The sequence below is a fragment of the Strix aluco genome, chromosome 4 (genome assembly GCF_031877795.1).
Source record: "Strix aluco isolate bStrAlu1 chromosome 4, bStrAlu1.hap1, whole genome shotgun sequence".
Classification (NCBI taxonomy): Eukaryota; Metazoa; Chordata; class Aves; order Strigiformes; family Strigidae; genus Strix; species Strix aluco.
Window position 1 is genome coordinate 17,467,585 of NC_133934.1, and position 15,506 is coordinate 17,483,090.

General features: G+C 38.6%; 1 protein-coding gene across 12 annotated transcripts in view; it reads right to left on the reverse strand.

Annotated features, from left to right (window-relative positions):
- The window catches only part of LDB2 (LIM domain binding 2), a 378,106-nt gene that overhangs the window by 138,995 nt on the left and 223,605 nt on the right, over nt 1–15,506 (reverse strand). For all 12 annotated transcript variants that reach the window (XM_074822204.1, XM_074822203.1, XM_074822201.1 and 9 more), the window contains one exon: nt 2,800–2,902. In XM_074822204.1, the coding sequence (XP_074678305.1) occupies nt 2,800–2,902 (103 nt within the window). The remainder of the gene's footprint in view (nt 1–2,799; nt 2,903–15,506) is intronic.

Here is a 15,506-nt window from a genome sequence, read left to right on the forward strand (position 1 = left end):
AGAAAAGAGCAGAAGAGGATATGCAAGTTCCCAGCAGCTTCTCACAACGCTCTCAAGGGCTTTGAAGAAGGAACCTGGGGCAAAACAGCATGCTCCTCGCTGTCTCTGGTGGCTTAAGGCAAGATCTGGATAGTCCCTGAGAACAAGGAGGGAAAAGGACTGGGAATTGCCATAACCCAGAGAAAACCTGTGGCCATGGACGACAAAAACTATTTGTCCTTTCCCCCCACACACACCTCCACAAAATTTTTTCTGGAATTTGTTTGCTCCAGAAGACAGGGAAACCATTGCCCAAAGGAAAGAAAATGAGGTGGCAGCCACAACCGATGTCAGAGATGTAAGCAAATCTCTCACAGGCTGAAGCAAGACAAAGGCAGGCAATTTTGAGCTGAATCCTGGAGCAAAGGTAAGAGGTTGGCATCTTTCATTACTTTCAACTCTATAAATGACTTCTCAAAGGATGCCTATTTCTCTTTTCTAGGGCCTAATCTTGGTTCCCTCCAGTATTGTTTGTGCCTGCAAGAGCAAGAACAATTTGTCTTTTCTCTTCCCTCTCAGCCAGCTCCAATGTTTTTAATGCCCACTACATACTAAGGAGTGTGCATGCTGGGCAGGGAGGCAGGTGTCTCGCTGGGGACAGTGCAGATGGAGACCAGGCACTTCTGTTTCATCTCTTCCAAAACTCCACACTTGGTGGTGTCACCACTCAGCATACTCTGGCTTACCTAATAGGAGCCCCAGCCATTTCACTGGTCAGCGATTTCACTGGTTCCTTGGAATAAAGGTACTGGGTGACATTATGTCTTTGGGAGATGCCAAGACCCTCCACAGTAGTAATGAAGCGTGTGCTTGGCTTGGGCAGGCAAAACGGAGACCTCAATCAGGTCTCTGTGCTCAGCAATGACCCGCTACAGGTAGAAGCGATTTTCTGCTAACGTTTTCACCGAAAGGGGAGCAGACTGCTCTGTTCTCAACTCCTGGATGTGTTTTTGGGCACAGACTTCCCTGGCAGGAAGAGAGGGTTGTTCGTAACACACAACCTCCACTCTGCACCCTCCCCAAGCAACGCTGGGCATGTTACCGAGCAGGAACTTGCACAACCTGGCATCCTTGAGGCTTCTCTCAAAACCTGCTCAGATGGCAATGGAAGTCCCAGACCGGAACAGCTCAGGCATGCTCTTTAGAGTATCACTAAACAGGAATACTGCTTGTGTTAGAAAGAATCACTAATACTGTAGTTCAGAATTACATGAATATTTACTCACGAAGGAAAGGAAACATGAATGAACAGAAAGAGCCCTAAATGCTGAGCTTTAAATCCAGACGCTGATAATAACATCACCAAAAGAAACAACAGTTTGTGCACAGATCAGAAATTAAAACCAGAGGAAAAATCTCATGTACGAGTTGCTTTTGAAAACGTGCCTACAGTAATTTGATCTTTCAATCACACTTATCAGCAACAATGCTAAGAATTACAGTATTGCCCCGTACCAAACTGTCCCAGTTACAGATAGCACAACCATTATCAAGCATTTGTGACAACAGGAATATTTTACTCTTTGACAAATTCTTTCATATGCAGCACTGTTTTCCAGAAACACAACTCCCTCTGATCTAACTGGACATTAATTGCTTTTTTGCTGATGTATCTGTGCCTTCTGGACTGATAACACAACTAGCAAATCTGATATCTGACAAGTTGACTCAACCTAATCAGGACAGATCAGCTGTTACCAATGTTGCTATAGGCTGTAATTTGAGGACCTTTACAGAGTTATCACTTGCTTTGAAAGGCAAGAAACTGTAATTCTGTCAACACTAATCCCAGAACGTGCGTTCAAAGTGGCTGTTATTTTTTCTCCGGGAGAAGGTAAGTAACACTTGTCAAATAAATACCTGAGATAATTGATAAAAGGAATTAGAAGTATGTGAGTGATACGCTGACAGTCAGTCACTCTCATGAAAAAGAAGAACCTTGCAAGATTCAGAACATTAAGCAGAGAGCACAAGCTGTCACCATAAAGCAGGGGTCACTCCGAATGGAGTGAAACAATTGGCAATGCAGTTTTTCAATGTTTACTTATCTCTCTGCTGCTTAGTGCTAAAGCTGAGTGAATTATTCACTTCAAACAATTTGTTCAATGAATTTTACTCCTTTTTCCTGCTCAATGTATGCAGGCAATGGATACCAATGCAATCAGATTTATTCACTGTTTCACTTTTATTCAAGCCTTCATTTAGTCCTTGATTGAGAGTATGCTATACTTCCACTGCTGTTCAGAAAATATCCAGGGCAGGTCCTTAATGTGTACAAACAGCATAAATCCACACAGCTGATGGGATAATGATTATCTACACCAGCAATGATATACCTTTTGGTAATTTTTTTCCTGATCTCTGTTTAAATCTGGAAGCCCTTCCAGAAATGATACTGAAATTTGCTACAAAGTTCCCTTCTGTGAACAATTTTGCTCACAAGACTCAACACCTGAATGTTTGCAGAAACCAAATTAACAAAGAGTGCAAGCACAGCCAAAGCAAATTAATTAAAAAATTCCAAAGATTATATTGTATTATTTGCCCTACTCCACTGGGAAATAATTTATTTTCATGTAATAAAATCCAGAGGAATTCCACAAAAAAATGGATTCCAAATCCATGCAATTCTTCAATGGAACTTGATGGTCACAATACAAACAAGTGACTTTGTCACTGCCAGGGTTGCATCTGTACCTTGTAGATAAACTGTATTTAGAAACTTGGGCTTAAAATTAGAACAAGAAATGTATCTCTTACTGTATCGCTTTGGTCCATCTTCCAAACAAAATGAAAGGGTTAAGGTTGCATCATCTTCAAAAAATTCAGTTGCAAAGGCATCCCACCAGAGGTTGTCACTATCCTAGGAAGCAACAGATCATTCACTTAACAGGAGGAAAAATGAAAATATGTTCATCCTTTGTAAGAGAAATTCAACAGGATCACACATAGTTTGCAATTCTTCAGCTATGATTTTGGAGAATAGATGTCGATATGATATTTCAAACTAATTTTCCTAAAGTTCTAGTACTAATTTAAGGAAAAAGCTAAAATGTTTAGTTTATTATACAATAAACTGTCTTTCATTATATCGAGCACACTAAATATGTGCTAAATACATATTTTTCTTCAAATATTAAAAATGGTTTTATAACTTAGTTGCAAATAAAGTAATTACGACTTTTTACTCCCTTTTCTAGGCCGTGTATCTCAAATGCCTGGTCCTAATAATGAAAAAACCTTGGTACTTAATTCTGTAATGCTACATAACCCGATTATCAGCATGAACTGACAAGAAAGTTATTTAGAAACTAAATATAATAGCCATTCCATTCCAATGCATTTAATATAAATACAATGGTTAATAAAATACCAGCAGGTTAATTAAATACCAGCTAGTTACTTAAATGTAATTGTTGTGAGAAATCTTTACCTTTCAGTGTGATACATGAAGCGAAAACTATATTTTAAGATGACCTGTGTATACTTAGACTTACAGTAATACACATAGCTGGAACATAGCAATTATTAATACAGTGTACAATGTAAAGCATATATCAGTACACCATTACAGGTGGTCTGTTGGCATTGACAATCGAACCAGGCATTTTGAGACCTGGGTGATCAACGACAGGCATCCAAACCTCGATGCCTAGCACCTGTGCTAGTGGTCCTACTTGCAAGGGTTTTCACAGAAGTCCGGCAACAACAGCATCCACCAATTGTTTCATTCAAAAACTACGGATATATTTAAGAGCTGGATTTGAAATGTTTGGTGTAGTCTCTTCTGCTCCTTTGAAGCCCTGACATTTAAGTCACTTGCAGCACACAGGATCAGCAACAAAGCTGGAATACACTTCTGAAGATGCCCCAGCCGCACCCCTCAGAGCCACTCTATCCCACTCACGGCAGCTGCCTTCCCAGCATGCAAGGCCAGGTTCATTCAGCGTAGTGAGCACTGAGTACCTCTTAATGCCCGAGCAATATATAACTAAGCCAGAAAACATTTGTTACCTTCACAGGAAAAAAAAGCTCTGAGATAAAATACCAATTTAAGACAAAACATGCATCTGTCATACTCATTGTATGTGCACATGGAGAGAAATAACTATCTGTGTTTTTTAATTCTGCTCCTGTTTTTCCTGAAGACATTACTATTGGATTTCACTCCAAACTGCTGATCAGGGTATCCTTCCTGCCTCACAACTTTGATTTTTGCCAAGCATCCAATGAAGAAATGGTAACGACAGCTTTTAGCATCCTGGCTTCTACCAGAGACCCTCAAAAAACTTCTTGACTGGGTCAGAGCCTGTAATTCACCTTCCTTGCCAAAGCTTGTCCCACCCAGCAGCAGAACAACAAGCATCATGGCCCTGTGGTACTTGCTCAAAATTCAGTCACACAGAGTATCAAAACAATCCCCATGTCTTAGAAATCTGTTGTCACAGAGAGCTGCTGCTCTTTGCTGGTGTAAACCTGATGAGTGTTTCCACGTGCAAACTTCGTTGCATTGACTAGCTGAGTAGCCACAACAGGAAGTACAGAATACAGGTGTTCAACAGAATCCTAGCAACCAGCTTCTAGCAACACACCTCTGCGTGCCCACCCTTCACTTGGGAGAGCCTCATGGGTGACATTATGAGCCCATACAAGAGTGTATTGTCCAACAAGTAATTATGAGCTACCATGCCCTGCCATTTGCCAGAAGAGAGGCTGCAGTATCGCTTAACTGGGATCTTTTGGACATGTCATAGGGAAGGAAGAGGGGAGGGAAGGATTGAAGCAATGTCACATACCACATTTGTAGCTCTTGTTAACTCAGTAGTTGAGTATCACTGGAGCTACTCATGCAGCGTTCAATGACATGGGAGGCAAAAGGGGAGCACCACATAGTTGGGGTACAAATGCACATGGGGAAGACAGAGAAGAGCAAGGAAAGTGCAGGGCCTCACCTCAAAACCACACATATTTTCACTCGTTCTTGCTTCCAAGAAGTCTGAAGGCAAGGAAAATGTGGAGACAGAATTACTGTGGATTCCCTCCCTGGACAGAAGAAATATCCAGACTCTGTCACAGTTGGATACTGTCCAAGGTCTTTATCTTATGCTTTTGCATATTTTATGTCAGCAAGAAGGAAAAACAGAAAATGCAACACCCCACCCTCACCCACTAAAAAAAACCCAAGCCTTAATGGAATATATAAATCCTCTGTCAAGCTTGGATATGCTCTGCTGATTAATTCTCTGCTCCACCCTTGTCACAGGTGGGCCAAACTACTCTCACAGCCAAATGGTGAACAAAACCAAACGAGGTGTCCTCTAGCCAAGCTGAAAAAGGATCCAGTTATTACTAAAAAAAAAAAAGAATAATAAAATCACCCCCTTTTTCTTGCAAAAAGGGGATGGTGAAGGCAAGGCTGCCCCCAGGCATCTTTAACTTATGCTCTGACAGGTTACGGGGGATTTTGCCAGAGTAATTATTTTTCTATTCAACAATAATGAGAAATTACCATGGCAACCTCCCTTTCACGTAGTGCACTCACACGCTCAAACATTGAAATAATGGCCTAAACATAACCAAAAAAAAATTTAATACTTTAAAAATATTTTGTATTAAAATAAACTTAAGGAATGGGTCAGAGGAGAGAAGGAGGCAGAGTACAGCCAGCAAGTTGGGTCAGAAGTGAAGATGCCATGCTGCTGTGGCCAGCTACCCAAGCAGCAAAACGTCATCTGCCACAACTGTCATTGTTCCCTCTGATCCCCTCCACCCCCAGTATTATTTGTAATTTGAAGCATGGCTCAAATCTGAATAGGGTCTCCAAGTAAATGGAATCCTAGGGTTTCAGTATTTTTTCCTGACTCTGATTTCTTTGGCAAATGTAATCAGATTTTAAGTACAATGATGTTCTTTTTCCCCCTCCATCTAATAGTCCCACATGTTCACTGTGTGATCTGAGAGTCAAGCTGTGTTCTTCTTTACACCTTACACACTTACATGATTAAGAGCCTGCAAGCCAAATGAGGCTTTTCTACTTGCCTGTGATGGTGATTGCTGAACCAAAATAGATCTTGCAACTGGAATATAAGGCCAACTGAGCCTATGGCATTTTCTCCAAATTCCTGTATTTTTGTTTAATGACTTGGAAGGCAGAATGGACTTCATGTAAAAAGTCAGTACATGAAACCACACTTGAGAGAGGATGCAGATACCTTGTAGGACAGAATTGGAATTCAAAATTATTTTGATAGATTGCTGAAATGATCTGAAATGAAGATGAAATTCAACAAAGTGACAAAAGCACAAATACAAAATGGAGAATAACTGGCTAAGCAATACTGTAGAAAATGGTCCAGATCATAAAGCAAATATGTCAGAAATCTGTTGCTCTTGCAAATAAGGGAAAAGTCTTAGATATAATTCCCTTCCATGCCAGCAAACACATCTCTGAAAAGACTTCAGATGGACTATTGTCCATCCACTTCTGGAATACTGTGGCCAGGTCTGGGCCACCCACTCTTAAAGAATTTATCTGAGAACAACAGGAATTATTGTTTAAAGACACAAGTAAACAAACAAACCAACCATAAAAGACTCATAGGAAGCAAGGCAGAAGGACCTAGCTGTGTATAAGACAGAAGCAGCTCACAAGGAATATGATGACAGTCTTCAACCATATGAAAAATTTGCTATAAAGAAGAGCAATCACCTGCCCTCGGTGGCTAACAAGGATAGAAGTAATATTCAGCTCAGTTTGCTGCCATTGCAGGTTAAGTGGTTTAATCCCCCATTACAGACTTCTACAGGCTAGTGTTTTGCAGAGGGGAAAGAGCTGCAGAGCATGGCTACTGTGTTCCCAAGAAGAGTGGATGCAGAGGTCCCGCTGCCTACGAGCCTCAGGCAGAGCTGCCCCATCACAGCTTGCACCTGGCAAGAAGTGGATTTTTATTCTCTCCCTCACATCGCTTTTGGCTGCACACATATAACAGGTGTAAATAGTATATTAAAAAGACAGTCATGGAAACAAATAAATGCTATTCTGAATACATACGGGAAACACATCTGTTCTGAAACAGGACCTTTTTTTTTTTTTTACATAATCACTTTTCAGGGAAAGAACTGAATTTTAAACATCAACCTATGTGGCTTGGCATTGGACAAGGCAAAAATAAAAAGAGATAGTGCCTTTGGGAGCTTACATTTTTCTTCTGGCACCTGAAACCCTTCCCTGTTGACACTTACTATTTTCAGAACTCTGTATGTCCGCGCTCCTGTTGGCAACATACACGCTTCTCATATTCTTTCAAGTTAATGCTGCATGAGGAAACTGCTGTCTCTCCAAGGAGAGAATGGTATTCCTCCCTCCTCCCATTCCCAGCAAATCAAACTGCGCTTGAGCTTTTAAAATGCAGTTCAAGATAAGATTTTGCCATTAAATACACCTGTAAAAACTGCACAGCCATTACAAATTATGAAATCACAAGATAAGTATCGTAAAAAAATTCTGACACTAATGTTTATACTCAGAGCACACTGACAGACCATTAAAAATAAAATGCCTGAGTACAAGAAGCCAATAACTTTCTCCATTAGCTTTAAATTAGACCCGTCTTGAGTCTCCCCAATACATTTAAGGTTCTGATATAAATTTCACAGGAGTAACAAATTAACAGGGATCCATATATCTTAATTTTATACATTTGGACATTTGAGTACTGATCTGTAGGTCTGGCCCTGCAATGCACAATGTTTTTATGATCTGGCATAGTGATTTTTGGCTATTTATATAAATTCTATATGGAACACTGATATTTTGAGTCTTAAATTTCTTTTCTCAGAAACAGTATGTAGGTGAGAAACCTATTTAGTCAAATGGCTGTCTGTTATCATACAGGTACAAGAAGATGCACACCTATCTTATATTCAGAGCACCTTTGCTAGCAATATGCGGTACCTTGTGCAGTTATTAAAAGCACCTGAAAAAGAGGACCAATCTGGTTGCCCAAGGCTGGTTTGTAAGGACCACTCCCATTGCTTTTGCATTTGTTATGTTTCTTATTTATTTTATCTTAAACATAAAGCATGTTTTATACAGCATTAAACATACCTTTAATCTTACAGCTAGTGGTATCTTACAGAATCTCCAGCTCCCCTCTCCCTGCCAGGAATGCCCAACTCTTCCTTCCATTTGTTATTTCACACATATTCACAGTTTTAATGGTGTTGCTTGCTTTTATTTCACTTACTAGTGTGGCTGGATGCCATCTCTCAAACAATGTGTAGTAAAACTGGCAGAAAGATTTTAAGACTTGGCTTTGGTCACAAGTAGTTTTCTGTTCCATTATATACTTGCAACTTCTTGCCAAAACTCTGCTCAATGCCCAAAACATATCAGTTTCTTCAGCTTACTTAATAATTAATTAAATTATTGTTTACATTCCACTTTGGAACTTATCTTTGTACAGTAAAGAAACAACACCAAGTTTCTGTTTTATTGAAATGGCAGAATCTAGTCACGTAACAAATCCCCACAGCAATACTGCTTCAGAGAGACTGACTCGGGTGCAAAATGGGGGCAATGTCTCTGCTTCTCACATAAATCTGGAATGACTTTAAGAATCCAATGGAATTACAGGGAAAAGCTCATAACAGAAAGCTACTCTTACAGATTCACTGGAAATTCTTAATATATCAAGGATCCTATTTCTATTGCCTATAAACCGCTACACTGTACGGCAACAAAATACAGGGGGAAAAAAAGCAGTAACAGCTCATTTTCTGAATGGGGAACTGTGAAAAATCACACATTAATTATTCTATTTCAGATAAAAATGGGAGGGGAAAAAAAAAAGAGAGAGAAGCTTTGCAAAATATACAAATTGATTCATGCCATTTTCTTGATGTACTCGCAACCCAGGGACATGGACATTAGCATTCTACAGCAAAACAATTATGCTGTAATGATACTGGCCATACACCTCAGCTTTGCAGATACATTGCTTTGAGAAAGTGTCACTTCGATTCTCAAATAGCTAGTCCACACCAGGAAATTATACCAGGGGTTCAGATTAACTGAAACATGCTGGCACCGATATGAGGAAGAGAAATATTTTTCTTATATTTAGAAAGATGGTTGACCTCTTCCTTGTTATTTGGTCACTAACATATGCCCGAATCAGAGACTTTTTGTTAGAGAAGTTGTGGCAACTGCTTGCTAGGCTGGCTGATAGCAAGACCAGACTACAAACAGCTATAAAAGTATAGCCATTCCATTACATATAAGCCACCCAAGTTTTCCATCTACACAGATGCTACATGTATATCAAGTTGGATATCCTTTTAAAATTGGAGTCCTTAAAATTATAGAGATTTTCTAACTTAAGTTGTCAGGAAAGGACAAAACAGAGCGCTATCTGGTTTAGTCTAAGAATCAAAGAAGAATGCCTGGTCTCAAACCTATTATTTGTCATTGTTTAAATTTTACTGCATCTTATGGACAAAAGAGAAACGAATCCTTAAATATTCACTCTATGCATGTTTCACTATTCACCTACAGCAAATAGACACAGATTGCAGAGTTTAATACTGCATTGTAAGCAGTACAGAGCAGAAAGAGTTAATTTATGAAATGTGTCATTTCACCTGCTTCTTTAATTTGAATTCATTATTTCCACTCCTGGAACTTGTGCACAAGAACAGATAGGAGAAAGAAGGGGGGAAAAAGAGCAATGAAGCTGGGCTCAAGACATATTCCACTGCCAATTCCTTATAGCCACCACGGCATCATCCTTGATATTTCACAGCAATATTATCAATAACTAGCAGAAGATGCTCTTTTGTCCTTTTTAAGTATATGGGATAAGACTGCACTTGGTCTCTCTGGATAAGACCTATATTCTGGCTGTGCGAACAAAAATACTGGGCATTAACAACTAAATCATATGCAGTTGTTAACAGAAATAGACACTTCCACCCGTAGCATAGTATCTGTTTGGACTTGGTGTATATACAGTGCGTGCTCAATCCATGTTCAAAGTTGTTTTAAATTTGATCCCTCTTTTCAATAGGCATGAGGATGTCTCTAGCTGGCTGGGAACAGTAATGGATTTCCTTAGTAGTATTCTCCATCCATGATCATTGCAGACAAATCACAGACTTGAGTTTTGTGTTTATCAAAAATGAACCACAGTTACACTTCTCTATTCTGCCACAGAATACCCCACAGCCTCAGCCTTTGAGAATGGTTTATAGAGATGGAATATTAAGTGTGTCTATTATCTATTGTACTACCGTCAGCCATATGAATGTTCTTATTTTATTCTGACATTTTGACCTGGTTTCTTTTTTACCTTGTTTACTTCCATCTGTATGAGTAAATGGAAGCTACTGTGCCATCTATCCCAATGAAAAGGCAATAACTAGTATTGCCATCAGTGAATATAGAGCATCAAATGTTGTATGTCACTAGGGCACAGAAAAAAAGTCATATTCCCAGCAACATTAACAAGAGTCTCTCTGGGTCTATCTACCCAACTGCACCAACTCCCAAGGCTCTAAAATTTAGTGAACATAAATGCCTTCATCAGTTATTACAGTGAAAGTAAAATTATTACTGACAACATTTAAATACTACAATGGGAACACGATGAAGACAGTCCTTGACGCCTCCATTTCACACTGGACTCTCACCACCTTTTTGTTCACTGAAGTCTCACAAAAGCATCACACATATTAGAGACAAGTACAAAGCTGGGGTCTTCAGAGGTCCCTGCCTCTGACCAACTACAGACAAAACTATGATCTAACAGACTGTATTTTGAGAGGTAAGAAACAGCTCTTCAGCTGAGTTAAGAAAACATACTGCTGTTATCTCTTGTGCCTTATTCTTGTGCAAGTCTAGTGGCCCAGGTAGGGAAGGGAAACTCGGATAAGACAAACCATGATTCTACCTACATTCCAGCTTCTTGGAGAAGTACCCGGTGACAGGGCTAAGTAATGCAGCAATGAAGAGTTGATTTTATCTTATATGAAGATTATACGGGTTGAAAAGACATATAGGTGAGGAGATATATCTCTATATGACACACACCCTCTACCCTACAGGGCTTTGAGAAGACTCTTGCTAAGACTCAGCAAAAGATTTTTAAAATTAAGGATATGCTTAAATGCTTTGCTGGACTGGGATCCAAGTATGTATTTGTTAGCCTGCAAGTCAAATTAATTAAAGATTATGACTTCCTATTAAGCTTTGCAAACCAGGTAAGAGCATAGCACAATGTTGGACAGCTCTGTCTAACCAAAGAGCTGTTATTCCTTGGAAAGGTACATGAAGTGGAAAAGATCCAGCGTATCATATGTCCCATCTCCTTTAGAGGACAGGTAATCTCATGGACAAAAGCTTAATTTAGCAATAACTAGTCAGAAAAAGAGAAAACATTTAAGAGGGAAGCATTTAAGAAATCATTCCCTTTTGTTACTATTTACAAGCATATCTACACTTTAAATTATATATTGTTGGCTGCATTTAAGTGCTTAATAATATAACTGTGGCTCTGGGCGTTCAGATATCACCCAAAAAAATTGTAACAGCACTATATAATTCCAGGTAGCACAGAGAAGCAAAAGTTATGGCACTTTACAGAAATTCTGGTAAGAAGCAATAGTAAAGCACAAAATCAAGTTCTTTGCTATGTGTTATTAATTTAAAAAAATATATATCTTTGCTACATAAACAGTGCATATTCTTTAAGCAAAACAACACTGTGGGAATTAACAAATAATTACATAAAAGGGATATAGTCACCTGCCAATTATGTTCCTTAAAAGTTCATTCACATTTTTTATTCAACTCATCTCAGAAGCCCCCCTCTTGTGATCTTTTTAAAGGATTACTTCTTTAGTATAGCAAAAGTACATTTCAAATTAATTCCTGTATACATTCTGTACTTACTAGGATTAGTAATCAAAGTCATTTTTGTCAACTGGCAGTGTTACTCTATCCACAAATATTATCTGTGTTAAATGTGTGTTTCAGAATCTAAACTCTACTTAAGAGAGAGACAAGAAAAAAGGTAGCGCTGAAGTGTTATTAAGTCCATATTTTAGACTCTACTTACTTGGTCCAGTTTTCAACACTACAGCATAATTAGTATCATCTGTATCAGCCATTTGGGCAACTAATCAGCTGAAGTTGTCAGATGCTCAGGTTTTTAAAAGTAATATAGCTACATGTATTGCTTGTAATTTTTGATATACAAACACATGTGCATTGAAACTTAATCAAACATTAAGGCTGAGATTTTCAAAGCTAATTAAAAGACTTATGCATTCATTTTTCATTAAATTCAGTGGAAATCAGATGTTGGCATATTCTGTGCAAGGCTCCAAATCCCAGCATTGAAATGGAACTTGTTACTTTTGCTGAATCAAAGCTGGAGGGTGACAAGAGGGCTGGGATTCATTTCACCCCAAGACAGTTGTCTAAATTCATATGAGATAAAAAGCCTCCTGGAGATATCTGTCTCTTCACTGACTGTAGAGGGAGCCTAGAGAATAGTTCAGTCTAGCAATGTAATGTTTACAGGGATAAAGGTAGGTAAGATAAATCCTATTCTATGTACCTACCAAGAATTTAAAATTCAGGAAGAAAACTGGTTGAAGTTTTGGGAGCTTACATAGTGAAGGACAAACATAACTGAAAAGCTGGGTGAAACAACCGTATCTACTTCGTCTAGATTTTTACAGTCTTGGCAGGAAAACCTATAAATGATGTTCAAGTTTTTTGCTCTCAACGCTCAAAGATCTCCAGGCTGCCAGGTTCCTGCTGTTTCATATAAAAAGCTCCGAGTGGCAGACAGAAGTTGGAGCACTGGTTAAAGATTTCTGCCAGTATGAAATGTTTTAAATGAAGAAGATGTGATTATTTGCCTGGCTTCCTAACTTCACTCCCTGGCTAGCCCTAGCTGCCAATAAAGGCCCTCAGGTCCTGTGTTTTATCTCGTCCTGTATTTGGATACAAAATTCCTGTACAAAATACAATTAAACTAGAGGCAGAATTGTTCATATGTATCTTCCTCCATCCTCGGAAATCTGAAATATAAGGAAATCCTAAATCAAGACCACACATATCAAATATTGCCATTTCTCATGTATTATTCTGCTACTGTCAGATCACTCGGTTACTCCTTGTTTCCATTGTGTAGCACTATCCTTCTCAAGCACGTAACACTCACTAATGGGCATGTGACAGACAAATCTGATTAATGAAGGAATAATAATCAGGAGTCCAGGTTGTTCCAACAAAGCGAGGATGGGTTGTGCTTAAGACACTCACAGACTCTCAGCATACACCATGGTTTACAAATTTTGATGGTGAGAAGCACAGAGTAGTGAACTATTTAAACTGGCATTTGCATTTACAAATTAAAACTCTGAATCAAATGGAGATGTCTGAATCACCTGCTTACAATAAAAAAAATACTTAGAACCAAAACTTTTACTGTTATTGCTGCTATAATATTGTACAACAGTGTAATAGATCACTGACAAGAGTGTTAAGGTTGCTAAATCAAAGGATATTTAGTTCCTGTCCTGAAAGGCACTGAAAGAAATATAGAGAGAATGAAGCACAAATTGGGAAACCCAGAGGTTGTGATAACAGAGTGGTTTTGTGTGTTTGTTTTAATTATTAACTTTAAATTTTCACTTCAAAAGAAATGGGAGAATTTATGCATTCCAAGAAGAGCTCCCTTTCAAAACTCAGTCTGCACTGAGCAAAGTAAGTACAGCTTTCTTCTAAATGGCGTATCTTATCTTGTCAGCCTCATTTATAGTAAAAAGGCATCAGTAGTAATAATAAGGCGGCAGTTTGGTGAACAATTCCTTCACAGAAGCCAGCTATTACATACTGTAACAAATTAAAAACTCCAAAAGTCTATGCGGGTCCCCAGAGAAATGCTATTTAATAAAGCAAACACTGATATTGAATGTGACAGAATTCCATTTGCTACAGAATCCCATCCAACTGAGTTTGGCTGCGGCTGAAGCAATTAGAGAAAGCTGTGATTTAATGATTATGCTAAAACCCTAGACAAACAAAGCTCTCACCTACCAAGTGGCCACTTAGCTGTATCACTACCACCAAAATGTATAAAAATCCTTGTAGGATTTCATTTGTTGTCAGTCAACTAGTAGCAACATGAGCAATTATTTACTAAAAATGTCTACTTACCAGCTACTCTACTGCTTAAACATGAAAAATGTATAAATCTAAATTTAAACAAAGTAAGCAAGGCCAAGTGGGAGCTACATATGTCAGGGAAATCACCCATTAAGGTCATCCTTGTAGCTGAGACCTGATATGATCTAGTTGAAAGATCATAATAGGTCAGTGTTTAATCCTTTTTAAAAAAAAAAAAAAAATCTTTATGTTGTATATGATAATCCACTGGGGCCTCACCTCTGGGTCCATAAACATCTAATGAAATTTTAAACATCTTTTCATCCCAGCAGTAGCCTCCTGTGAACTACAACCTATCACTTCAGACTGTAGATCTGTTAGATCAGCAGTGAAACTGATTCACTTGAGATTTCTTAACTTTTGTTAGACGGTATTTGTCTTCCCTTTTTCCCAATGCTTTCAAAATTTCTTTGTATAAATTTGTAGGATGTAAAGCACTATAAAAAGGACTGCATGCATGTGACAATTTGGAAAATTTACTTATGGAAAGCTTGTGAACGTGCTTGGAAACTCTGGACTTTCTTAGTGTGTTCATGCCAGTCAACAAGCTCCACTGTGAAAACTGATTAATGGTCTTTCTGATTTTTAACTTCCACATTAGTCTGAGAGCCAAGTGACACCTAGGACTGCTGATGTAGATTTTTACTGTCATTGCCTTCCAGGTGAAAACATCATCTGACAAAGAGCAAGCAAAGCCTTGAGAAAATCAGTTCCCTTCCTCCCTAACTTCTTTCAGGAACAGGATCTAGAGACATGCATATCTATAGCCTAAACAAAAATACCAGTGTTGATACAGCCTTTTAAATCCATAAAGAATATGATGTCTGGGAGAAAACTCAAAGACACAGGAAACTATTTTAAGAAAGAAAACATTTTTGCATAACATGGTGAATCACGCACAGAATTGCTGCAGAGGAGAGTGAAATAACTTAAAGAAGCTATGTATAGGAATGCACTTCTTGGGCAGCTCAGACCTATTTTCAAAGATTTAAATCCTCATGTCTTAACAGAAGCATATAGTGTGGGGCTTGGGGTTTTTTGTTTGTTTGTTTTGCTACAGCTGTGCATTTCTAAATAAAATAAGAAACAGTCATGTTCAGAACCCTAAAATTTTTTTTAAGTATTATGTGTTCCTCAAGAGTGCTCTAAACCCAGAGCATCTACAGCTTTTCTGGAAGTTTTGTGTTCAGACTACTAAATAACCTAAGAAGGCAGCAGTAGTCTTGAC